The sequence below is a fragment of the Oncorhynchus nerka genome, linkage group LG18 (assembly GCF_034236695.1).
Source record: "Oncorhynchus nerka isolate Pitt River linkage group LG18, Oner_Uvic_2.0, whole genome shotgun sequence".
In the NCBI taxonomy this organism is placed as follows: domain Eukaryota; kingdom Metazoa; phylum Chordata; class Actinopteri; order Salmoniformes; family Salmonidae; genus Oncorhynchus; species Oncorhynchus nerka.
Genome location: NC_088413.1, coordinates 66,159,582 through 66,186,864, shown reverse-complemented (window position 1 = coordinate 66,186,864; position 27,283 = coordinate 66,159,582). Strand labels below are relative to the sequence as shown.

General features: G+C 44.3%; 1 protein-coding gene across 3 annotated transcripts in view; it reads right to left on the bottom strand.

Annotated features, from left to right (window-relative positions):
- LOC115125176 (transcription regulator protein BACH2-like) overlaps positions 1-27,283 on the bottom strand; it is a 74,573-nt gene that overhangs the window by 7,962 nt on the left and 39,328 nt on the right. For all 3 annotated transcript variants that reach the window (XM_065004277.1, XM_065004278.1, XM_065004279.1), the window contains one exon: positions 8,255-8,530. In XM_065004277.1, the coding sequence (XP_064860349.1) occupies positions 8,255-8,530 (276 nt within the window). The remainder of the gene's footprint in view (positions 1-8,254; positions 8,531-27,283) is intronic.

Here is a 27,283-nt window from a genome sequence, read left to right as displayed (position 1 = left end):
AACACACCAGAAGATTGTCTTTATGAACACACACAGAAGCATGTCTTTATGAACACACACAGAAGCATGTCTTTATGAACACACCAGAAGCATGTCTTTATGAACACACCAGAAGATTGTCTTTATGAACACACAGAAGCATGTCTTTATGAACACACCAGAAGCATGTCTTTATGAACACACCAGAAGCATGTCTTTATGAACACACAGAAGCATGTCTTTATGAACACACCAGAAGATTGTCTTTATGAACACACAGAAGCATGTCTTTATGAACACACACAGAAGCATGTCTTTATGAACACACCAGAAGCATGTCTTTATGAACACACCAGAAGATTGTCTTTATGAACACAGACAAGCCTTTTTAATGTTACTACTGTACCAGCCCTTCTAATGAGGACAGGGAGAGAAAGGGAAAACAGAATGAGAGAGAAAATGGAGAGAAAGAGAGAGAGAGAGTGGAAGAGATTGCGAGATATACTACAAAGCAAAAAGGAGGCAAGCGAGAGGATGGATAGACATAAAATTTGTGTGAGTGAGAAAGAGAAATTCCACACTACAAAGAGACCGGTAGAAGGAGAGAGGGGATGTCTGTAGAGAAAGAGAAGAGAGAAAATAAGCAATGCTTTCTAGTCATTAGAGGATGGATTTTGACATATAAAGTCGTTGATAGTGATTACTGTATGAGGTAGAGTCAAAGAGACATACAGTATTAATCACATTGACAGATCTAGGACTTTACATGCTAATGGAGGCAGTGGAATGTGGGCCGGGGCTGTTTTGCCCACGATTAGTTACAGAGGCAGAAATATAATGTATCACTGAATCTAGAAATTCCCACAGGGTTATCAGGAATCCTGCCAACACACAAGCAAAGGAATGCTAAAGTGTGACAACTGAGCAAGCTACCCGGCCGCCTCCCTCCCTCTTATCCCCTCTTTCTCCCTCTCTCTCTTTTTCTCTCTCACTCTCTCAATTTCAATTCAATTCAAATTGCTTTCAATGTAAAATTGTTTTATTGACATGACATAACAATGTACATATTGCAAAAGCGTACTTTGGAAATTTCATGTAAGTTATTAATTGACAATATTAACATAATTAAAATAATAATAATACTAAAGATTTTCAACTTTATCATTAAAAATAATAATCAAGAGTAAAAATAACCATTCAATAGACAATAATAATGGCATAGAGAACATGCAGGTTGGTTGGTCTGTCAGACACTGTCACTCATCTTATGGTAGGCAGCAATCTAGTGCACTGCCAACCCACAGCTCTCTGATTCCTCCCCCAACAGGATGGGTAGCCTATTCTCATCAAAGGTCTGAAACCTTGAATTAGGGTTTTGTCACGACTTCCGCCGAAGTCGGTCCCTCTCCTTGTTCGGGCGGCGTTCTGCGGTCGACGTCACCGGCCTTCTAGCCATCACTGATCCACTTTTCATTTTGTCCTTGTCTTTGTCTTACACACCTGGTTTCAATTCCCCAATTACTTGTTCATTATTTGTAGCCTTGGATTTATTGACGTGTATTGTGATTATTTGTAACGCTCGTCCTCTTCTTCTGGCGAGGAGTCGCAAGGATTGGACCAAATCGCAGCATGGTACGTTCCCCCCGGATCGGGGCCTGTCAGTTCCATTCCCCAGCAACTCCGCTCCGACGCCCATGGAGCTGGGAGGTGGTGTGATTAGGGCAACCGGAGGAGGGGCCATTCCCTGCACCATCTGTGGCCGCAGAGGGCACACTGCTGGTTGGTGCTGGAGGGGTCCCTCAGGGAGTCGAGGCAACAGGCAGAGCACTATCGTGTCACCCCAGGTGGGTCGGCACCAGGCTCACCCAGAGCCCCCTGTTGCTCCCATGTATATGTTTATTACATTTCCTGAGTTTTCCCCGCATTCCCAGCATAAGGTGCTCGTAGATTCAGGCGCAGCTGGGAATTTTATTGACCGTTCATTTCCCGATAGTTTAGGGATCCCCATTGTTCCTGTGGATATGCCCTTCCCTGTGCACGCCCTAGGTAGTCGACCATTAGGGTCAGGGCTGATTAGGGAGGCCACCGCTCCACTTGACATGGTTACGCAGGAGGGTCACAAGGAGAGAATCAGTCTCTTCCTTATTGATTCTCCTGCGTTTCCCGCGGAGCAGGGCCTACCCTGGTTGGCCTGTCATGACCCCACTATTTCGTGGCAACAGGGCTCTCAAGGGGTGGTCACGAAAGTGCTCAGGGAGGTGTGTAGGGGTTTCCATCGGTGCGACTACGGTGGAGAGTCCAGACCTCGTCTCCACCGTGCACATCCCCTCAGAATATGCCGATTTGGCTCTCGCCTTCTGTAAGAAGAGGGCGACTAAATGACCACCTCATCGATGGGGGATTGTGCGATAAATCTCCTGGTAGACGCTGCACTTCCCAGGAGTCACGTGTATCCTCTGTCACAGGAGGAGACGGCGGCTATGGAAACATATGTCTCCGAATCCCTGGGACAGGGATACATTCGGCCCTCCATTTCACCTGCCTCCTCGAGTTTATTTTTTGTGAAGAAGAAGGATGGAGGTCTGTGCCCGTGTATTGACTATAGAGGTATCAATCAGATCACTGTGAGGTACAGCTACCCGCTGCCTGGCGCGTATCCGTGAGGGGGACGAGTGGAAGGCGGGATTTAGTACCACCTCAGGGCACTATGAGTACCTCGTCATGCCGTACGGGTTGATGAATGCTCCATCAGTCTTCCAGGCCTTGTTGATGAGATTCTCCGGGACCTGCAGGGCAGGGTGTAGTGGTGTATATCGCCGACATTCTGATATACTCCGCTACACGAGCCGAGCATGTGTCCCTAGTATGCAGGGTGCTTGGTTGACTGTTGGAGCATGACCTGTACGTCAAGGCTGAGAAATGTCTGTTTTTCCAACAGTCCATCTCCTTCCTAGGGTGCCGCATTTCCACGTCAGGGGTGGAGATGGAGAGTGACCACATTTCAGTCTTGCGTAATTGGCCGACTCCCTCCACGGTAAAGGAAGTGCAGTGGTTTCTAGAGTTTTCTAACTACTACCGGAGGTTTATCCGGGGTTTTGGTCAGGTAGCAGCTCCCATTACGTCACTGCTGAAGGGGGGACCGGTGCGACTGCAGTGGTCGGCTGAGGCGGACAGGGCCTTTGGTCACCTGAGGGCTCTGTTTACCTCGGCTCCCGTACTGGCCCACCCGGATCCCTCTTTGGCGTTCATAATGGAGGTGGACGCGTCCGATGTTGGGATAGGAGCCATGCTCTCTCAGCAATCGGGTACGCCACCGAAGCTCCGCCCCTGTGCATTCTTTTCGAAGAAGCTCAGCCCGGCGGAGCAAAACTATGATGTGGGGGACCGGGAGCTGTTGGCTGTCGTCAAGGCTCTGAAGGCGTGGAGACATTGGCTTGAGGGGGCGAGACACCCTTTTCACATGTGGACTGACCACCGCAATCTGGAGCACATCCGGGCGGCGAGGAGACTGAACACTCGCCAGGCAAGGTGGGCCATGTTTTTTACCTGTTTTGTGTTCACCCTGTCCTACCGACCAGGTTCCCAGAATGCTAAGGTAGACGCACTGTCCCGGCTGTATAACACAGAGGAGCGGTCCATGGACCACACTCCCATACTCCCGGCCTCTTGCCTGGTGGCACCGGTAGTGTGGGAGCTGGATGCGGACATCGAGTGGGCGTTACGTACAGAGCCCACTCCTCTACAGTGTCCAGCTGGGCGTCTGTACGTTCCGTCTGCTGTCCGTGACCGGTTGATCTACTGGGCCCACACGTCACCCTCCTCTGGTCATTCGGGCATCGGTCGGACAGTGCGCTGTTTTAGTGGGAAGTACTGGTAGTCCACCTTGGCCAAGGACGTGAGGGTTTATGTTTCCTCCTGCTCGGTGTGTACCCACTGCAAGGCTCCCAGGCACCTGCCCAGAGGGAAGTTACAAACCCTAACCGTTCCACAACGGCCGTGGTCGCACCTGTCGGTGGACTTCCTGACGGATCTTCCTCCCTCACAGGGCAACACCACGATCCTGGTCGTTGTGGATCGGTTTTCTAAGTCCTGCCGTCTCCTCCCTTTGCCCGGTCTCCCTAGGGCCTACAGACTGCGGAGACTCTGTTCACTCACATCTTCCGGCACTACGGGGTGCCTGAGGAACATAGTATCTGATCGGGGTCCCCAGTTCACGTCCAGGTTCTGGAGGGCGTTCATGGAACGTCTGGGGGTCTCGGTCAGCCTCACCTCAGGTTTTCACCCTGAGAGTAACGGGCAGGTGGAGAGAGTAAACCAGGATGTGGGTAGGTTTCTGCAGTCATATTGCCAGGACCGGCCGGGGGAGTGGGTGGCGTTCATCCCCTGGGCAGAGTTGGCCCAAAACTCACTCCACCACTCCTCCACTAACCTCTCCCCCTTCCAGTGCGTACTGGGGTATCAGCCAGTTCTGGCACCTTGGCATCAGAGCCAGATCGAGGCTCCTGAGGTAGACTAATGGTTTAAGCGCTCGGAGGAGACCTGGGACGCCGCCCATGTGCACCTGCAATGGGCCATGAGGCGGCAGAAGGCGAACGCCGCCTGCCACCGCAGTGAGGCCCCGGTGTTCGCACCAGGGGACCGGGTCTGGCTCTCGACCCGAAACCTGCCCCTCAGCTTGCCCTGCCGGAAGCTGGGTCCGCGGTTTGTGGGGCCATTTAAAGTCCTGAGGAGACTGAACGAGGTTTGCTACAGGTTACAGCTTCCCCCAGATTACCGTATTAATCCCTCGTTCCATGTGTCTCTCCTCAGGCCGGTGGTGGTTGGTCCACTCCAGGAGTCTGAGGTTCGGGAGGTTCCTTCTCCCCTCTGGACATCGAGGGGGCCCCGGCGTATGCTGTTCGAGCCATCCTGAACTCGAGGCGTTGGGCGAGGGGCCTTCAGTACCCCGTGGAGTGGGAGGGGTATGGTCTGGAGGAGAGATGCTGTGTGCCGGTGGAGGAAGTCTTGGACCCTTCGTTGCTGCGGGAGTTCCACCGTCTCCATCCGGATCGCCCTGTGCCTCGTCCTCTGGGTCATCCCCGAGGTCGGTGTCGGCCGCGCGTCAAGGGGGGGGGGGGGGGGGGGTTGTTTTCCCTTGTTCCCAGTTATTATTTGCACCTGTGCCTCGTTTCCCTTGATTGTATTTAAACCCTTAGTTTTCCTCAGTTCTTTGCTCTGTGTTTGAATGTTGGCACCCAGCCCCAGCGATGCTGTGAACATTTGTTGCTCCAGTTGGACTCTCTTGTGGTACTCTGTTTTTGTTCTCGTTTATTTATTTTTGATTATCTTTTGAGGCTTTTTTTCTGCTGTACCTGCCACCTTGTGGATTTACCTTTTTGACTTGGAGGATTACCTTTGTTCTCTTGGAATTACTTTTGACGTTGTGGATTTATATTTTTGTCTGAAGAACTTTCCTTTTTACTTTATTAAAACACCGTCTCAAGTACTGTTGTGTCTGCCTCATCTTCTGGGTTCTGCTGACTATTAGTGGCTCAGTTTGCTAAGTGACTGTTTCTCACACCGGAGACCTGAATTCATAACCGGGTCTTGACATTACTTGTTCATTATTTAACCCTCTGTTCCCCCATGTTTGTTTGTGAGTGATTGTTTATTGTATTGCGGTCCGTATTTGTGGTCTTGGATTTATTGACGTGTATTGTGATTATTGTTGAGTAAAATTGCATACATTACTCATATCTGCTGTCCTGCGCCTGACTCATCTACACCAGCTACACACAGACGCATTACAAGTTTCACATTTGGGGAAATTGCTCTAATTGTTTATATATATATTTTTTAAACATTTTATCATGAAAGGCAGCTCTGTCTCGGGTTCTGCTGTGGTGCAGTGGTTGCACAACCTTTCCTCTATAGGGAGACAGGTTTTCCTGTGTCTACCCTTCTCAATGGCAAGACTGTGCTAACTAAGCCTGTACTTTGTCAAGGCTTTTCTAATGTTTTGTACAGAAACCCAGGTCAAATAGTTTGCCATGGTGTGCTGTCCATTTAGGGACAGATAGCACTGCATTTTGCTTTGTGCTTGTGTTTCCCAATAGGTAGTGTAGTTTTGTTTGACTGTGTTGTAATTTGGTTGTTATTCTGATTGATTGGGCTTCAGTGTGTTCAGTGTGTTAGAAGAACAGGTTTGTGAACTCATCCCCAGGACCAGCTGGATGGGGGGATTTTTTTTTTGCTCAGCTCAATATTGCAGGGCTTGGATGTCACTATTTTAGACGTTTCCAAAACTGAATTGCTCTTTTTTTCTGTTTTTATTATTAATGGACATTGACCTAATTCTGTCCTGCATACATTGTTTGTAGTCTACCTCTAGACATGTAGGAGAGAATCTCTCTCTCTCTCATACAGACACATGAACACAAAAGAGAGTGAATTTTGAGACTCAATAAAAGTCTAGATTCTCTCTCCTTCTCTCTCTGACTGACACGCCCAATTTACCAAACTAGGACATGTCTCTGAATGTAATGGAAGGGCTGTTATAATATAGCAACATAACAGTAATAAAATGGCCATGCCGAGGGGAGCCTAAAGTCTGTCAAGTCAGGTAATTAATGCTTTCTCAGGGTGTTACCGTATACATACATACAGTGGGGAGAAGAAGTATTTGATACACTGACGATTTTGCAGGTTTTCCTACTTTACAAAGCAGGTCTGTAATTTTTATCATAGGTACACTTCAACTGTGAGAGACGGAATCTAAAACAAAAATCCAGAAAGTCACATTGTATGATTTGTAAGTAATAATTTGCATTTTATTGACATAAGTATTTGATACATCAGAAAAGCAGAACTTAATATTTGGTACAGAAACCTTTGTTTGCAATTACAGATATCATACGTTTCCTGTAGTTCTTGACCAGGTTTGCACACACTGCAGCAGGGATTTTGGCCCACTCTTCCATACAGACCTTCTCCAGATCCTTCAGGTTTCGGGGCTGTCGCTGGGCAATATGGACTTTCAGCTCCCTCCAAAGATTTTCTATTGGGTTCGGGTCTGGAGACTGGCTAGGCCACTCCAGGACCTTGAGATGCTTCTTTCGGAGCCACTCCTTAGTTGCCCTGGCTGTGTGTTTCGGGTCGTTGTCATGCTGGAAGACCCAGCCACGACCCATCTTCAATGCTCTTACTGAGGGAAGGAGGTTGTTGGCCAAGATCTCGCGATACATGGCCCCATCCATCCTCCTCTCAATACGGTGCAGTCGTCCTGTCCCCTTTGCAGAAAAGCATCCCCAAAGAATGATGTTTCCACCTCCATGCTTCACGGTTGGGATGGTGTTCTTGGGGTTGAACTCACCCTTCTTCTTCCTCCAAACACGGCTAGTGGAGTTTAGACCAGAAAGTTGTATTTTTGTCTCATCAGACCACATGACCTTCTCCCATTCCTCCTCTGGATCATCCAGATAGCCATTGGCAAACTTCAGACGGGCCTGGCCACGCGCTGGCTTGAGCAGGGGGACCTTGCGTGCGCTGCCGGATTTTAATCCATGATGGCGTAGTGTGTTACTAATGGTTTTCTTTGAGACTGTGGTCCCAGCTCTCTTCAGGTCATTGACCAGGTCCTGCCGTGTAGTTCTGGGCTGATCCCTCACCTTCCTCATGATCATTGATGCCCCACGAGGTGAGATCTTGCATGGAGCACCAGACCGAGGGTGATTGACCGTCATCTTGAACTTCTTCCATTTTTTTATAATAGTACCAACAGTTGTTGCCTTCTCACCAAGCCGCTTGCCTATTGTCCTGTAGCCCATCCCAGCCTTGTGCAGGTCTACAATTGTATCCCTGATGTCCTTACACGGTCTCTGGTCTTGGTCATTGTGGAGAGGTTGGAGTCTGTTTGATTGAGTGTGTGGACAGGTGTCTTTTATACAGGTAACGAGTTCAAACAGGTGCAGTTAATACAGGTAATGAGTGGAGAACAGGAGGGCTTCTTAAAGAAAAACTAACAGGTCTGTGAGAGCCGGAATTCTTACTGGTTGGTAGGTAATCAAATACTTATGTCATGCAATAAAATGTAAATTAATTACTTAAAGATCATACAATGTGATTTTCTGGATTTTTGTTTTAGATTCCGTCTCTCACAGTTGAAGAGTACCTATGATAAAAAAAAATACAGACCTCTACATGCTTTGTAAGTAGGAAAACCTGCAAAATCATCAGTGTATCAAATACTTGTTCTCCCCACTGTATATATACATGTGCATCATTGGTCGTTACTCACCTTGTCAGACAGGCTGATGATTGGCTCCTGCTCAGGTTGTGTGTGTCCCAGCAGCACCTGTAGGAAGTATCTGCTGCTGGCTGCCAGGACGGCCCTGTGGGCCCTGATCTCTGTCCCCTCCACCACCACCGTCACATCACACAGGATGTTCAGCCGCCGTTGGTCCTCCAGACTCAGCAGCACGTTGGCACAGTGCACTGTCGACTCATACACGTACATGGGCGTCTCCCTGGACCCGGAGTGGGCCCCCTCATCCAGAGACATTCCGCTCACACCCTGCAGAATAAACACACACACACAGAGACAAGACATTGGTTGGATGCACAGTCAATGGACGCCAAGGATGAAAAGGACCCAATTACTTGGAGGTTGTAGAAATGCCATTTTTTTTATATGGAGAAAATAAATGTTCTCTCTCTCCTCCATACGTGTACATACCTGTCCACGTGCATGCACTCGCACACAAAATTGACAGGGGACATACCACAGGAATGACAAACCTCAAACATCTCTCTATCACCTCTCCGCCAATAGCTTCAACAGAGAATCCAAGATTCAACACCTCTTCAAGGCAGCTTGACACACATCCTCTGGTACATCCTAATAGGATACAGATGTAGTCTCTGTACCAGTCTCTCTTGACCCACATTCATAGCTCAGACGTTCATGGAGATTTGTAAGCAGGCTTGTGAGATTACTAGTCTACTGCACAAACAGCATTATCTTATTGTGTGCTGATACCTAGGAAAGGACAACGATGACATTAGAGATCAGGGCTGTAAACGAGCTGTTTGTTTAGAGCACATTGGAAATCATTCAATGTGACAATAAAAGTATTGAAAATAAATATATTACGTATGTGCAGGAAATCTTAGTCTGTGCCACTCAAAATGGTTCCACATTGATTTAAAGAGGTGCAATGCAAAGCCTTGCACTGTGCTCACCTCAACACTGTCGCACTTAAATCTCCTGTAGCCTACAGTACAGACAGCTGAGGCTGCAGTCTGTCTGTCTGAGCCCAGGAGTGTGTGCACCTGTGGTTGTGTGTGTGTGTGTGTGTACAGTGGGGCAGAAAGTATTTAGTCAGCCACCAATTGTGCAAGTTCTCCCACTTAAAAAGTGTAAGATAGGTACACTTCAACTATGACAGACAAAATGAGAAAGAAAATCCAGAAAATCACATTGTAGGATTTTTAATGAATTTATTTGCAAATTATGGTGGAAAATAAGTATTTGGTCACCTACAAACAAGCAAGATTTGTGGCTCTCACAGACCTGTAACTTCCTCTTTAAGAGGCTCCTCTGTCCTCCACTCGTTACCTGTATTAATGGCACCTGTTTGAACTTGTTATCAGTATAAAAGACACCTGTCCACAACCTCAAACAGTCACACTCCAAACGCCACTCTGGCCAAGACCAAAGAGCTGTCAAAGAACACCAGAAACAAAATTGTAGACCTGCACCAGGCTGGGAAGACTGAATCTGCAATATGTAAGCAGCTTGGTTTGAAGAAATCAACTGTGGGAGCAATTATTAGGAAATGGAAGACATACAAGAGCACTGATAATCTCCCTCGATCTGGGGCTCCACGCACTTAAAAATTGGTGGCTGACTAAATAGTTTTTTGCCCCACTGTATGTGTGTGTGTGTGTGTTTTGTTTGTGCATGTGTGTATTTGTGCGTGTGTTTGTGCACATTCGTGTGTGTGTATGGACTCATCAGGCTTGGAGGGCTTTCTTTCTGCTGAGTCATAGTGTTATAATGTGCAGAGCCTGGAGCCAGGGGCCTGCAGCAGAGGAACAGACTCCAGGTGGAATCATCTCAGAACTATAAATCTTCTATTCGCCATCAGGTTTCCTTTATAACCAAAAGAGACCCTAACACAATCTAAATCAAAGGACTATGGGAGAGAAGGCTCACATCATCATCATCATCATCATAAGAGGAGGAGGATCAGACTGTAGGCCTCTTTGTATCTCAATAAAGAAACGGCGATGCTTGCAAATACTATTAATAAGCCACTTTGGTGTTCCTCTCCTCATAATAGTTTAGTTATTGCAGAAGATACATTTTTAGCACTGGTGTGTTTTCTCCTGGTCAACATTGAACTTCTAGTGTATTTCTCTAGTGCAGTTTTGTTCAGTATGACTACAGTAATACACCTTATTCCATTCATCAGAATCTTGATTGAAAAGAATCAGAAATTGATTGAACAGATTGACTGCTCTAGTCTCAAGTTCCTCTCTGTGAGCCAAACAGGCCAGCAGCAGAACATAACTAATGTCTCTGTATCAGTTTGAAATGTGGGGGACAAACCACAAATCAGCCACAGGAAAAGAAATTGTAACACACCGATGTCAATGTACCTTCACAATACCTTTGTAAATTAGACGAACAAACTCCATGCCATACCTTTGTAAATTATACTAACAAACTCCATGCCATACCTTTGTAAATTAGACGAACAAACTCCATGCCATACCTTTGTAAATTAGACGAACAAACTCCATGCCATACCTTTGTAAATTAGACGAACAAACTCCATGCCATACCTTTGTAAATTATACTAACAAACTCCATGCCATACCTTTGTAAATTAGACGAACAAACTCCATGACATACCTTTGTAAATTAGACGAACAAACTCCATGCCATACCTTTGTAAATTAGACGAACAAACTCCATGCCATACCTTTGTAAATTAGACGAACAAACTCCATGCCATACCTTTGTAAATTAGACTAACAAACTCCATGCCATACCTTTGTAAATTAGACTAACAAACTCCATGCCATACCTTTGTAAATTAGACTAACAAACTCCATGCCATACCTTTGTTAATTAGGCTAACAAACTCCATGCCATACCTTTGTTAATTAGACTAACAAACTCCATGCCATACCTTTGTTAATTAGACTAACAAACTCCATGCCATACCTTTGTAAATTATACTAACAAACTCCATGCCATACCTTTGTTAATTAGACTAACAAACTCCATGCCATACCTTTGTAAATTATACTAACAAACTCCATGCCATACCTTTGTTAATTAGACTAACAAACTCCATGCCATACCTTTGTAAATTAGACTAACAAACTCCATGCCATACCTTTGTAAATTGACTAACAAACTCCAAATTAGACTAACAAACTCCATGCCATACCTTTGTAAATTAGACTAACAAACTCCATGCCATACCTTTGTAAATTATACTAACAAACTCCATGCCATACCTTTGTAAATTAGACTAACAAACTCCATGCCATACCTTTGTAAATTATACTAACAAACTCCATGCCATACCTTTGTAAATTATACTAACAAACTCCATGCCATACCTTTGTTAATTAGACTAACAAACTCCATGCCATACCTTTGTAAATTATACTAACAAACTCCCATACCATACCTTTGTAAATTAGACTAACAAACTCCATACCATACCTTTGTAAATTAGACTAGCTATCATTGTTATTCATGACACTTGCTCTTGGCTGTCAAATTCCTTAACTCACTACAAACACCAGATTTTTTTTTAAATAGTATGTTTCTGTAAACAAGCGGTTGCAGATTGTTTCATCATGTTGCCTGCTGTGTGTGGGTGATATATTTAAACATCATGTTTGTCTGCCAGACAGACAGCTTATAGACAGACAGGCAGCGATAATCTCACAAGCTGTAAACTGTATAATCATTACTCCAGGCTTCTGGGAGTCCAACTGTTAATACTTGATGAGTGCCAAGGGAGTAGAGTGTATCCTCCTCCTCACCCCTCCTCCTCACCCCCTTCTTCTTACCCCCTCCTTCTAACCCCCTCCTCCTCACCCCCTCCTTCTTATCCCTCCTCCTCACCTACTTCTTCTTATAGGGTGTGAACTGAGGATGGGTACTCAAAGTATAAATCTATTACGACTTTGCCTTGGTTTGTCTGTAGGCAACTATACTGCAATAGGATACAGTGTACCAAGACGTTGTATAGGCAAAAACAGACATAAACTAAACACCAGTCGTTATTTTAGAGCACAGTAGGCCGATATAGAGGACGAGAGAATCAGTCTCTCAGATGATGAGAGAGATAATCAACTGATGCTAGGCTACACTATTACACCTGTATATGAGCAATGACTATCAGCCAAGTGAGGAACTGTATGTGTGTGTGTGTGTGTGTGTGTGTGTGTGTGTGTGTGTGTGTGTGTGTGTGTGTGTGTGTTTGTTGGGGGGGTGACATTACAAAGGCAATAAACAAACACATTAACAAACCCCCCCCATTCCCCTTTGTAGATGACTTGTGAATCTGTATTAGTGACAACAATTAAATATTGAACAGCTCTTCTGGGCCACACTGTCTCTGGCTGCGGTGCAAATGAACAAGATCAGCACTAGATAGCACAGCTGTGATAAAACCTAAGAAGCTCAACTCAAAGGAAAGCAGCGGTGTAAAGTACTTAAGTAAAAATACTTTAAAGTACTACTTAAGTATTTTTTGGGGGGTATCTGTACTTGTTTATATTTTTGCCTACTTTTACTTTTACTTCACTACATTCCTGAATAAAATATTGTACTTTTTACTCCATACATTTTCCTTGACAGCCAAAAGTACTCATTACATTTTGAATGTTAAGCAGGACAGGAAAATAGTCAAATTCACACACTTATCAACCGAACATCCCTGGTCATTCCTACTGCCTCTGATCTGGTGGACTAACTAAACATATATGCTTGGTTTGTAAATGATGTCTGAGTGTTGGAGTGTACCCCTGGCTGTTTGTAAATGATGTCTGAGTGTTGGAGTGTGTCCCTGGCTGTTTGTAAATTATGTCTGAGTGTTGGAGTGTGTCCCTGGCTGTTTGTAAATGATGTCAGAGTGTTGGAGTGTGCCCCTGGCTTTCTGTAAATAAAATAACAAGAAAATGGTGCCATCTGGTTTGCTTAATATAAGGAATTTTAAATGATTGAACTTTTACTTCTGATACTTAAGTATATTTTAAACCAAATAAAAATATACTTTTACTTTCACTTGAGTCATTTTCCATTAAGGTATCTTTACTTTTACTCAAGTATGACAGTTGGGTACTTTTTCCACCACTGAAGGAAAGCCACGTAGACCCACATCAACTCCCATAGTAACAATTCCCCTCCAAAATTAATACAAAAAAATAATAATCACAATGTAAAAATATTATCCTGTCAACATTCTAGGTGAATGGATAAGGCGGAGTCAGGCGCAGGACACAGGTATGAGTAAAACTCTGAGCTTTACTCAATATAAGCAATGTTCCAACAAGGATAATCATAAATATCCAGAGCACACAAATGAAACCACTTGACAACGACAATCACGCTCAAAACAAAAGGGGAAGCCAGAGGGTTAAATAAGGAACACTGATTATGGAATGGAAACCAGGTGTGTACAATGAAGACAAAACAAAACGAAAATGAAACATGGATCGATGGTGACTGGAAAGCCGGTGACGTCGACCGCCGAACGCCACCCAAACAAGGAGAGGGACCAACTTCGGCGGAAGTAGTGACATATCCAGGTGAGTCACTGAAAATAAATGCTCTATTATACATTTTTCGACGTGGAATTTCCACAGGGAACGCACGGAAACGTAGAGTAATTTAGTGAGCAATATTATAACATGATAGTTAAAAGTGAGGCTAGCCTATATTCAACCTATCTGTGTCCATCAAACAGCCACACATCTAAGGCTGCCCCCTGAGTGAGAGAGAAAACACACCCCTTGTGGCCATCGGCAGATCTGATCGAGATTATCAGCAAACAAACGTAAATTATTTATCACAGAGCACAGAGAGCGGGGCCACAGTCTTCCTCTGGGCTGGCAGAGAAATATTAATTAACAAACAGTAATAATTCAGGGCTCCCCACTTGAGGGCCGATAGTGGTGGTACACTATACACCCCTGACAACTGTTATGCCCTACTTTCCTCCCTCCTGTCTTCTCCCTGCCCTGATTATGTCTTATTTTCAACTCACGAAAATGTGTCTGCATGTGTTTGTGTGTGTGTGTGTGTGTGTGTGTGTGTGTGTGTGTGTGTGTGTGTGTGTGTGTGTGCGCTCGTTGGGGGTGTGTGTGAGAGAATAAGAAAAGGAGGGTTTGAGAGTGGGTTTTATGTGAGACCCAGCTCGACGGCTACATCTGAAATCAATAGCACAATGTTTGACTTATTTTCTTCCAAGACATAATCAGTAAACAATAGGGCCATTAGGTTGCATGAGACATTAAACGAGTGACATTAAGAACGCAAAAGGATCTGGGCAACGGAGTACATTACCAGGGCCCTTGCCCAGAGCTGCTGGGCCGGAAATACACTAGTCACATCATCTGTGTTTAACAATACCTCTTTGTTCCAGAATCAGGGTTAGGATGTCTCACTTTCAGAAGGTCAGTGTAACCCATGATATATGTCTTCTGAGGTCATTCCTAACACTGTTAGTGCAACTCTCAATCTTCTTTACTGCTATAAGTCACCCTGGAATTGTCAAGTGAAATTGAATTTACTGCAAACGAGCTCTCCACTGGCCCTGCAGACAAGATAACGGCATATTTAAGGGTTACTCGAGAGGCAACTGAAGGGCGAGACGACCTGTGCACGGCCAGCCTGTTCAATTTAAGGGACTGATTCATTTCAAATGGACTAAGTAAGAGCATACGTCATGTGAAATGTATACATCATGAAGAATAGAGATCATCCTTTTTGAGTAGTTCATGATTTAACTACAGAGTAGAGAGAAAGAGCCAGCGAGAGAGAAGGAAAAAGAGTGTGTGTGTGTGTGTGTGTGTGTGTGTGTGGAGTGAGTGAGTGAGTCACAGTAGTAGTAGTGGTGTAAGTTACAATCTACTCCCATCTAGACGCTGACATGATACAGTGGCTTCCATCCCTGGCCACTCACTATCAATACTCAATTTCACCTTGTTCGCTACTTCAGCATCCACCATAACCATGACTCATGCAATGCATACCTCAGACAACTTTACAGAAAAGTATCATGTCTCTCTCTAGTCCACGGCAAGGTCAGTGACTCCAGTTAAATGTGCCGTAGTAAACCCTCTCCCTCAGAGGGCCTGGGCAGGTATTTCTCATGGCTACCAGCAGGAAGGCATCCATGCTAGCCAGCCAGTCAGTGGGGAGCGCGGTCACGGTGTAGTAGGCTGTAGAGTATTTTTGCCATATGGTGGTGACTAAACTAAAGTGAACTAAACGGAGGGTGCAGGAGGAGTGAATCCTGACCTACCACAGCTAAGTGTTATGTTGGTCAGCCCAGCCAACCCAGGGTGATTCACAACCACAGCCCAGTTTAAAATGGTAACAGAAAGCTCAGCTAGCCGACCGGCCATGTGATAGAAACACACACTGCTGCGCTGGCCAGGAATAACCCCAGCAGTCAGTGAGTGTAGAGAACTATTCATTCATGGTCAAACATGGACCGGCTAGTGAATGGGTGTGTGTGTTTGTGTGTGTTTGTGTGTGTGTGTGTGTGTGTGTGTGTGTGTGTGTGTGTGTGTGTGTGTGTGTGTCTGCAGGGCTGCTTCATGACTGACAAAAGCCATGTCAGTACAAACAACAGATATTTTCTCTGAATGCATCAGTTTCGCCTCGCAAAATACAAGAACCTTATAAATTGAAGATTTATACATTGAGAACGATTCCACAAATACAGTCCACACTTACGTATTGGATGAAAGCGAATGGAAAAAGAAATCATGTCAGATTCAATGGTGCATAAAACCTCAAAGTTTTCACCCTCGGCCCCCTGGGAATTGTGTGTGGTCCCTGGCTGGCGCTGGCAGCACACCAGGAGATCTGTGGCTGATCCTGTTTCACCCCAGAGCTGGGTGACGACCTCACAACAGCCGGTGAGAGTGAGAGGGAGAGAGAGACTTCACTTGCTTTGGCAATGTTAACATATGTTTCCCATGCCAATGAAGCCCCTTGAATTGAACTGAATTGAATTGAGAAAGAGGAGTGAAAATATAAAAATATCTGTAAATTGCAACAACAAAAAATGAAATGCCATTAGGGGTCCACTCATATCTGCAATGCCCTGTGGTTAACAAGTTAAAAACAGTACAGGTCAGGAACAACAACGACATGCTTTCACAGTTTATCGCGCCTCCATTAGTATAGCATCCGTTGTCAGATCAAGTGGAAATAGTCTGGGGGAGGAAAGGAGGTTTGGGCTGTGACAGAAGGCACAACCTTAATGTCAATGTGAGGGAGGACCTGGTGAAATATCACAGCAGGGAAAGTCAAGAGGACATTAAGGGCCAAAAACGTGAAGGAAGTGAGAGAAAGTCTGTGAGACAAAACCACAGGGTGACTCTCTGTTGAATACATTCTAGTTTGGGGTACTTCAGAGGGAGAAGAAATACAGGGAACTGGGTCTTTGGCACCTCTGAGTGTCAGGGCAACAGCCACCGTTTCCACTTCCTCTAAAACATACATGGAAAACAGAACATCACTCAAATAATCATCTTGAATCAATATCATAATCCATAGGGACTATTAATTGGGGCAGCAGGTAGTCTAGTGGTTAGAGTGTTGGACTAGTAAACGAAAGTTTACAAGCTCAAATCCCCGAGCTGACAAGGTAAAAATCTGTTTTTCTGCCCCTGAACAAGGCGGTTAACCCACTGTTCCTAGGCCGTGATTGAAAATAAGAATTTGTTCTTAACTGACTTGCCTAGTTAAATAAAGGCTAAATGTATCTGGATATTTTATAATTTTGCTCATGTGGAAATGATCAGAACTAATATTGATGTATGAGGACAAAATGCATGTAAAAATAGTCCATGTAAAAATAGTTTGAGTGAATACCATGAAGGTGTAAAACCTCTGTTGACAAATGGTCACAACGAGAGGAATGTTGTGCCAAACCGCTTTCATGTAGGATATTTCATTCACTGGTTAACACTATCATTCTCTGCAGCTGAAAGCAAAAGTACACGTGTGGGTCGTTCCACACCTACAGTGTTTCCATAACGGGAAATATACCTGTTTAATGTGTTAAAGAAAGATAATACAGTACACAATGATGTGATCTGTCATAGTGGTCAGGCTCTGTAAATGTATTCTGGAAGGGACAAATTCTAACTCAGATATTTGTGGCAAATCATGCATTGACGTCAACAGCACATCTAGGTTACACGTGTGTTTAGGTTTACATGTGCGTTTAGGTTTTACATGTGCATTTAGGTTTACATGTGCATTTAGGTTTACATGTGCATTTAGGTTTACATGTGCATTTAGGTTTACATGTGCATTTAGGTTTACATGTGCGTTTAGGTTTACATGTGCATTTAGGTTTACATGTGCATTTAGGTTTACATGTGCGTTTAGGTTTACATGTGCGTTTAGGTTTACATGTGCATTTAGGTTTACATGTGCGTTTAGGTTTACATGTGCGTTTAGGTTTACATGTGCGTTTAGGTTTACATGTGCGTTTAGGTTTACCTGTGTGTTTGTGCGTTTAGGTTTACATTTAGGTTTACATGTGCATGTGCGTTTAGGTTTATTTAGGTTTTACATGTGCGTTTAGGTTTTACATGTGCGTTTAGGTTTACATGTGCATTTAGGTTTACATGTGCGTTTAGGTTTACATGTGCGTTTAGGTTTACCTGTGTGTTTAGGTTACATGATATTGCTAAGAAGAGATATTCTTAAGAAGAGACATCTCACCCCCCCCTCTCTGTCTAATCCTCCCATCTCACATGAAGACAGTGATCATGACAACTACTGACCCTAATAAAAGCTGCAGGCCTTGATGATCAAGTCCCAACCAACAAGGTGAGTGTATACATTACACATGTCCTAACCCAAACAGGGGAGTTTCCATCTGTAGCGACCTACTCTTCAATGGCTATCAGTGCATTTCCTGACTGAAGTCATCCATTCTCCTCTTCTTTCAGCTCTGCGGCTGACATCATTTATGGCCTGGGGCTTTTGCTTCTGTCTCCATGTCGTGCACACTAGGGTTTCAGTTAAACTCAGGTGTTCCTTGAATATGATTGGATGTCTCACATCTGTGGATTAATGCGATGGGAGTATTCTAGAGCATCTAGTGCCAACACAAAAGTTATCGGCTGGGAACCCACCCAAAATGAGTTATGGGTGATATTCAATCAAGTAAGAAAGAAAGGTTACGGATCACATGGTATCAATGTAGTTCCCCAACAATCCTCAACATTCTCCCGACTAACTGTATCTTTTTGATCTCTGTCCTTCTAGCCTAGGGGTGTCAAAATGTATTTTGACCAGCGGGCAGCATTCGGTCTTCACCAAGGTCTGGAGGGCCATACTTAAAATGCATAATATTTCCTAGCCGGGAGAAATGTGCATGTTTTTACTCAAACCTCCCGCGGAACGGTTGATGTTTGACACCCCTGCTCTAACATATGCATCAAAATATGGTATTTTCTCTGTAATCGCTGTCCCTACCAAAGTCATTAGATTACGCCCAAAGAAACGCCTCTTAGGGCCTCCACAGCTCCATCAATGTTAATGGAACATGATGAGGAACATTAACACGAGCCCCAAAGACCAACTAACTGCTTTGTGTCATCGCAAAATGAGCAGATTATGCACCACACACATCGCAATTAACATGACACAGCAGCCATTTCTGCATCATTATCTGTAATATATTCACAGCTGGCCAAAAGATTCCAGGCTATTTCATAGAGAGACTTGTATAATGTCAATCTCTAAGGGACCACTCAAATGTGATTATATGTCATATATTGGATGTGTATGACAGTGCTGTGGGGGCTTGTGAGAGCTCTTACCAAGAAACTAGAAAATAGACCATGTTTGGCGGCAGGTAGCCTAGCGGTTAGAGGTTGGGCTAGTAAACAAAAGGTCGCTGTTCTAATACCTGAGCCGACAACAGTCTGTCGATGTGCACTTGAGCAAGGCATTTAACCCTAATTTGCTCCAGGGGCGCCGTACTACGACGGCTGACCCTGTAAAATAACCCATTTCACTGCACCTAATCCAGTGTATGAGACAATATATTTTTTTGTGAGCAATCCAAGTAAAAGGTTAAAAAAATACTTGTAGGAGGATGTTGTAGGAGGATATCGCATGTTGTAGGAGGATATAGCATTTTTAACCTAAGCTTGTTTTCATATTGGAGGGTAAAAGCATGGTGGTGTATGACTGCATGCGAGTATGACCAAGTGGTTGTTAATTTACCTCCTACTGTACTATATAATCTGTCCCAGGGCTGTCGAGGCTCACAAACACTAATCCCCTCACATCAAAGACCAAACCATGTCTTGTTACAGTCACAAACATGAAAATGAATGTGGGAGCATAATAATGTGAGAAGACAGGTGTAACCTCCGCCACATAGGGCACAGTCTCACATCCTTCAGTATTGGCACATTATTCTCCACGGTTACATCAAACATTGCTATGATCTGTAGTCTTATTTCAAACTGAGGGCAGGGAGGGAGAGAGAGAGAGAGAGAGAGAGGAGGATTTCACCACAGTTATAGACAAGGACATAAGATATTACATTACATTCAATAAAATTAAAATTAAATAAGAGTTATATATTAGAAAGACACTAAGAGACAATTAAAATACTATTTACACACTATTCATATACGCATATTCCGATTCTTATATATAGTAAAGTTAAATTAGGCACTGTGAGAAAATGTGTTTTTCTATCTGTTTTTTAAAGCTAAACTTGCTTTTTGCCTGAGTAACCTCTGGTGGCAGAGCATTCCATGATGGCATAGCTCTATACATAACTGCACAACGCATTAAATCTGTTTGGTTTGGGTACAGTGAAGAAACTCATAGTGGCGTGTCTGCTGGAGTATGTATGTCTGTTTGAAGTGTATGCAAATAGATTATACAAGAGGTTAGGCATTTTCAACACACAAATGTTTTATAAAAAGACTAGAAGGGAAGAATTCAATTTCTTCTCAACCCTTAACCATGCATGTTGTTGTTGTTAGTTCTGTGTGTGTAGTTAAGGGCAAGACGAGCTGCTTTGTTTTGAGCCAGCTGCAACTTTGCTAGTGTAACGGCTTTCTTCCTGGGAAGGAGAGGAGGACCAAAACGCAGCGTGGTTGAAGTTCATGGTTCTTTAATAAGAGACACTTAACATCAACAAACTACAAAACAATAAACGTGGCAAAACCGAAACAGCCCTATCTGGTGCATAAAACACAAAGACAGGGAACAACCACCCACAAAACCAAAACACAAAACAGGCTACCTAAATATGGTTCCCAATCAGAGACAATGCCTAACACCTGCCTCTGATTGAGAACCATATCAGGCCAAACATAGAAATAGACAAACTAGACACACAACATAGAATGCCCACCCAGCTCACGTCCTGACCAATACTAAAACAAGGAAAACACAAAAGAACTATGGTCAGAACGTGACAGCTAGGTCTTTCTTTGCTGCACCTGACCATATTGCTGAACAGTAATCAAGATGGGACAAGATCAGAACCATCTTTTTGTAACATACATTATAAGGGCACAAGGCGAGACCCAGATGCAGACACGGGATGCAGATGGTTTGAGTCTTTGATATTTATTAATCAATCCAAAAGAGATAGGTAAGAAAATGGTTGTGGACAGGCAAAAGGTCAAAACCAGTTCAGAATCCAGGAGGTACAGAGTGGCAGGCAGTCTCGAGGTCAGGGCAGGCAGAATTGTCAGGCAGGAGGGTACGGAGCCCAGAAACAGGGTCATAACCGTGAGGACTATCAAAAAGAGAATAGAAGCAGGAGTACGGGAAAACACCCTGGTTGACTTGAAAAACATACAAGACGAACTGGCACAGAGAGACAGGAAACACAGGGATAAATACACCAGCGAAAATAAGCGACACCTGGAGGGGGTGGAGACAATCACAAGGACAGGTGAAACAAATCAGGGTGTGACAGACATACCTCTCCCCATCTTCACAACTTTGTCAATATGACTTGACCATGATAACTGACCGACACTGACTAACTACTTGGTAAGATTCTCAGTGAACTCCCTGGCTTCAGGTGCTGATGTGTAGAGTGTGCAATCATCGGCATACATAGTAATTTTAGCTTCTTGTATGACAAGTGGCAAATCATTTGTAAGAATAGAGAAGAGTAACGGCCCAAGACAACTGCCCTGAGGAATACCACACTGTACATATCTGATGTTAGAGAAGCTTCCATTGAAGAACACTCTCTGGGTTCTATTCGATAAGTTACTCTCCAACCATGTGATGACAGGTGATATAAAGCCATAACAAGTGAGTTTTTACAATAACAAATTATAATCAATAACATAAAAAGCTGCACTGAAATCTAACAATACATCTTAAACTATCATCTTATTATCCATTTTTTTTTTGCCAATCATCAGTCATCTGAGTCAGTGCAGTACATCTTGAGTGCCCTTCCCTATATGCATGCTGAAAATCAGTGGTTATCTTGTTCTTTGAAAAATAGCATTATATTTGTTCAAACACAATTTTCTCCATCAGTTTACTAAAAACAGGCAGCAAACTGATTGGTCGGTTGTTAGAGCCAGCAAAGGGTGCTTTACTATTTTTAGGTAGTGGAATTACTTTAGCTTCCTTCCACATCTCTTGACACACACACTCATTTTTGCTTTCGTTAAAAGCATGGCAAATAGGGGTGGCAATACAGTCTGCTACCATTCTCAATAGTTTCCCATATAGGTTGACTATACCTGGTGTATTATCATTACTGATGGTTTTTCCACCTCTTCCACACAAACTTGACCAAATTCAAAACAGCAATCCTTCTCTTTCATTATTAGATCTTCAATACACAAATATGATGGTTCACTCTTCAATGTTGTCATTTCACTTCTCAGTTTGTCCACTTTACCAGTGAAATTGTCATTGAAATGATTGGCTATATCAAAAGGTTTTGTTATAAATGACCCATCAACTTCAATGAACAATGAAGAGGAATTGGGTTTTCTGACCATAATATAATTTGCAGTGCTAAAAATGATTTTTTTCCATCATTTTTTATATGATTTATCTTATTTATGTAATATAATTTCTTATTTAAAAAAAGGTGTATTCACAACATTTCTCAATTGACAGTATGTCAACCAATCAGCTGAATTGCCTGACTTGTTTGAAACCTCTTTTGTATAATTTCTTTCAACTATACAATTTAGCAATTCATCATCAATCCAGGGGGCTTTAACAATTCTCTGCATGTTTGTCAACTGTTGCAGGAATCATTTTCCAAATACTCCAAGTGCTGCATCTGGATTCTCCTCATAAACATCAGACCAACATACAGTACCAGTCAAAAGTTTGGACACACTTACTCATTCAAGGGCTTTTCTTAATTTTTCTATTTTCTACATTGTAGAATAATAGTGAAGACATCAAAACTATGAAATAACACACATGGAATCATGTAGTAACCAAAAAAAGTGTAAAACAAATCAAAATATTTTTTGTTTGAGATTCTTCAAAGCAGCCACCCTTCGCCTTGATGACAGCTTTGCACACTCTTGTCCAAACGTTTGACAGGTACTGTACATTTTTTACATCTTCAACAAAATAGTCCTGAAAAAACCATTTTGAATGATCTCTTATGAATAACTTTAGGCCATGCCTTGTTATGCCTTGTTAACACTTGTTATGGTCACTACAGCCAATGGGAACTGATATTGCTTTGTAGAAAAGCTCTGCAGTATTAGTGACGATATGACCTATACAAGTGGGTGTCACAGATCCAACACTAGTTGGTTGTGTGATAACCTGGGTCATGTTAACGGCATTATTTACAGTAAGAAATAATAGTGCAATTTTGTTTTGTATTGACATGAGGTTATTACTCTAACTTATCAACAGTCACCATAACTCTTGTAACAAAAGTATTTTTAGAATAAGAACCCGTGAAGAGAAGTGGAGCAGGACAAAACCATGTTCTTTCCACATTCAAATAAAAGAGGTGGAAACGCTGACTAAGGGATCAAACATAACAAAGATAACCTGTGTTTGTTTACTTGACTGGTTTTCCCTCTCAATTATTTTTTACCTTTATTTAACTAGGCAAGTCAGTTAAGAACAAATTCTTATTTTCAATGATGGCCTAGGAACAGTGCCTTGTTCAGGGGCAGAACGACAGATTTTTACCTTGTCAGATCAGGGATTCGATCTTGCAACCTTTCGGTTGCGAGTCCAACGCTAACCACTAGGCTACCTGCCCCCCCCCCCCCTCAATGACCCCTCGGTGTTCGTAGAGCACATGACTCTATGTCACAGAGTCTGGTCGGCTGGCTCCCAGGAGGAACCTCACAGTCCTACTCAGGTTGGTTAATGACTGACAGCATGTACCACGTAGCCACAGTTAAAGTGCATTCCAAGGACCCAGCTCATTCTCTCAAGCTCTGCCTGCGTTCCTTCCCGTGGTTCTGTAGGGTTTCCATGCCTGCTTGCCTAACTCCTCTCTCTGCATGAAGCTTCTCAAGGTTTCATCTCTCACTCTCTTCGCTCACACACTCACAAAGAGCTTGATGAGTTCTACAGGCCTCTTTCCTAGTGACATGTTCTCTGGCTTCATGCTGGCTCTTCGTCTGCAAGGCCTTTGTCGCTGTTTTGCCCAGTGGTGCCGAGACTCATTCTCATATCAAATACGGCCTATACTTAACTGGAGGTCCCATAGAGAATGATAGAGGATGGGGATAAACAACATGGGATTTGGCTTATCTGGAGGCCCACCCATGAAATGCATGGATTAATGCACCCCCGAAAACAACAATGACCCAGGGTATGACCCAATGACCCAATGACCCAGGGTATGACCCAACAATGACCCATCTTACCATCTGATCCCAGGCTATACTAATCATGCCTTGCCATGCCAGATTGGTTGCCAGATCTATGGAAAAGTTATTCAACCTCAACCCAGTAGCCATGAGCTGTGCCAATTCTGGGCCAGGATGCCCAGACTTGGGACATAATCGGTAAGCATGGTGCAGTCAATGGCAGAAAGTAGCTACAATGGGGTGGAAGCCTGGTGAAATCAGGGACTTTTTTTATTTATTTATTTTATTTTATTTTTTTATTTCACCTTTATTTAACCAGGTAGGCTAGTTGAGAACAAGTTCTCATTTGCAACTGCGACCTGGCCAAGATAAAGCATAGCAGTGTGAACAGACAACACAGAGTTACACATGGAATAAACAATTAACAAGTCAATAACACAGTAGGAAAAAAAATGGGCAGTCTATATACGATGTGTGCAAAAGGCATGAGGAGGTAGGCAAATAATACAATTTTGCAGATTAACACTGGGGTGATAAATGATCAGATGGTCATGTACAGGTAGAGATATTGGTGTGCAAAAGAGCAGAAAAGTAAATAAAAAATGAAAAAAAAACAGTATAAAAACAGTATGGGAATGAGGTAGGTGAAAATGGGTGGGCTATTTACCAATAGACTATGTACAGCTGCAGCGATCGGTTAGCTGCTCGGATAGCTGATGTTTGAAGTTGGTGAGGGAGATAAAAGTCTCCAACTTCAGCGATTATTGCAGTTCGTTCCAGTCACAGGCAGCAGAGTACTGGAACGAAAGGCGGCCAAATGAGGTGTTGGCTTTAGGGATGATCAGTGAGATACACCTGCTGGAGCGTGTGCTACGGATGGGTGTTGCCATCGTGACCAGTGAACTGAGATAAGGCGGAGCTTTACCTAGCATGGACTTGTAGATGACCTGGAGCCAGTGGGTCTGGCGACGAATATGTAGCGAGGGCCAGCCGACTAGAGCATACAAGTCGCAGTGGTGGGTGGTATAAGGTGCTTTGGTGACAAAACGGATGGCACTATGATAGACTGCATCCAGTTTGCTGAGTAGAGTGTTGGAAGCCATTTTGTAGATGACATCGCCGAAATCGAGGATCGGTAGGATAGTCAGTTTTACTAGGGTAAGCTTGGCGGCGTGAGTGAAGGAGGCTTTGTTGCGGAATAGAATGCCGACTCTTGATTTGATTTTCGATTGGAGATGTTTGATGTGAGTCTGGAAGGAGAGTTTGCAGTCTAGCCAGACACCTAGGTACTTATAGATGTCCACATATTCAAGGTCGGAACCATCCAGGGTGGTGATGCTAGTCGGGCATGCGGGTGCAGGCAGCGATCGGTTGAAAAGCATGCATTTGGTTTTACTCGCGTTTAAGAGCAGTTGGAGGCCACGGAAGGAGTGCTGTATGGCATTGAAGCTCGTTTGGAGGTTAGATAGCACAGTGTCCAATGACGGGCCGAAAGTATATAGAATGGTGTCGTCTGCGTAGAGGTGGATCAGGGAATCGCCCGCAGCAAGAGCAACATCATTGATATATACAGAGAAAAGAGTCGGCCCGAGAATTGAACCCTGTGGCACCCCCATAGAGACTGCCAGAGGACCGGACAGCATGCCCTCCGATTTGACACACTGAACTCTGTCTGCAAAGTAATTGGTGAACCAGGCAAGGCAGTCATCCGAGAAACCGAGGCTATTGAGTCTGCCGATAAGAATATGGTGATTGACAGAGTCGAAAGCCTTGGCGAGGTCGATGAAGACGGCTGCACGGTACTGTCTTTTATCGATGGCGGTAATGATATCGTTTAGTACCTTGAGCGTGGCTGAGGTGCACCCGTGACTGGCTCGGAAACCAGATTGCACAGCGGAGAAGGTACGGTGGGATTCGAGATGGTCAGTGACCTGTTTGTTGACTTGGCTTTCGAAGACCTTAGATAGGCAGGGCAGGATGGATATAGGTCTATAGCAGTTTGGGTCCAGGGTGTCTCCCCCTTTGAAGAGGGGGATGACTGCGGCAGCTTTCAATCCTTGGGGATCTCAGACGATATGAAAGAGAGGTTGAACAGGCTGGTAATAGGGGTTGCGACAATGGCGGCAGATAGTTTCAGAAATAGAGGGTCCAGATTGTCAAGCCCAGCTGATTTGTACGGGTCTAGGTTTTGCAGCTCTTTCAGAACATCTGCTATCTGGATTTGGGTAAAGGAGAACCTGGAGAGGCTTGGGCGAGGAGCTGCGGGGGCGGAGCTGTTGGCCGAGGTTGGAGTAGCCAGGCGGAAGGCATGGCCAGCCGTTGAGAAGTGCTTATTGAAGCTTTCGATAATCGTGGATTTATCGGTGGAGACCGTGTTACCTAGCCTCAGTGCAGTGGGCAGCTGGGAGGAGGTGCTCTTGTTCTCCATGGACTTCACAGTGTCCCAGAACTTTTTGGAGTTGGAGCTACAGGATGCAAACTTCTGCCTGAAGAAGCTGGCCTTAGCTTTCCTGACTGACTGCGTGTATTGGTTCCTGACTTCCCTGAACAGTTGCATATCACGGGGGCTATTCGATGCTATTGCAGTCCGCCACAGGATGTTTTTGTGCTGGTCGAGGGCAGTCAGGTCTGGAGTGAACCAAGGGCTGTATCTGTTCTTGGTTCTGCATTTTTGAACGGAGCATGCTTATCTAAAATGGTGAGGAAGTTTTTAAAGAATGACCAGGCATCCTCAACTGACGGGATGAGGTCAATGTCCTTCCAGGATACCCGGGCCAGGTCGATTAGAAAGGCCTGCTCACAGAAGTGTTTTAGGGAGCGTTTGACAGTGATGAGGGGTGGTCGTTTGACTGCGGCTCCGTGGCGGATACAGGCAATGAGGCAGTGATCGCTGAGATCCTGGTTGAAGACAGCGGAGGTGTATTTGGAGGGCCAGTTGGTCAGGATGACGTCTATGAGGGTGCCCAGGGTTGTACCTGGTGGGTTCCTTGATGATTTGAGTGAGATTGAGGGCATCTAGCTTACATTGTAGGACTGCCGGGGTGTTAAGCATATCCCAGTTTAGGTCACCTAATAGAACAAACTCTGAAGCTAGATGGGGGGCGATCAATTCACAAATGGTGTCCAGGGCACAGCTGGGAGCTGAGGGTGGCCGGTAGCAGGCGGCAACAGTTAGAGACTTATTTCTGGAGAGGGTAATTTTCAAAATTAGTAGTTCGAACTGTTTGGG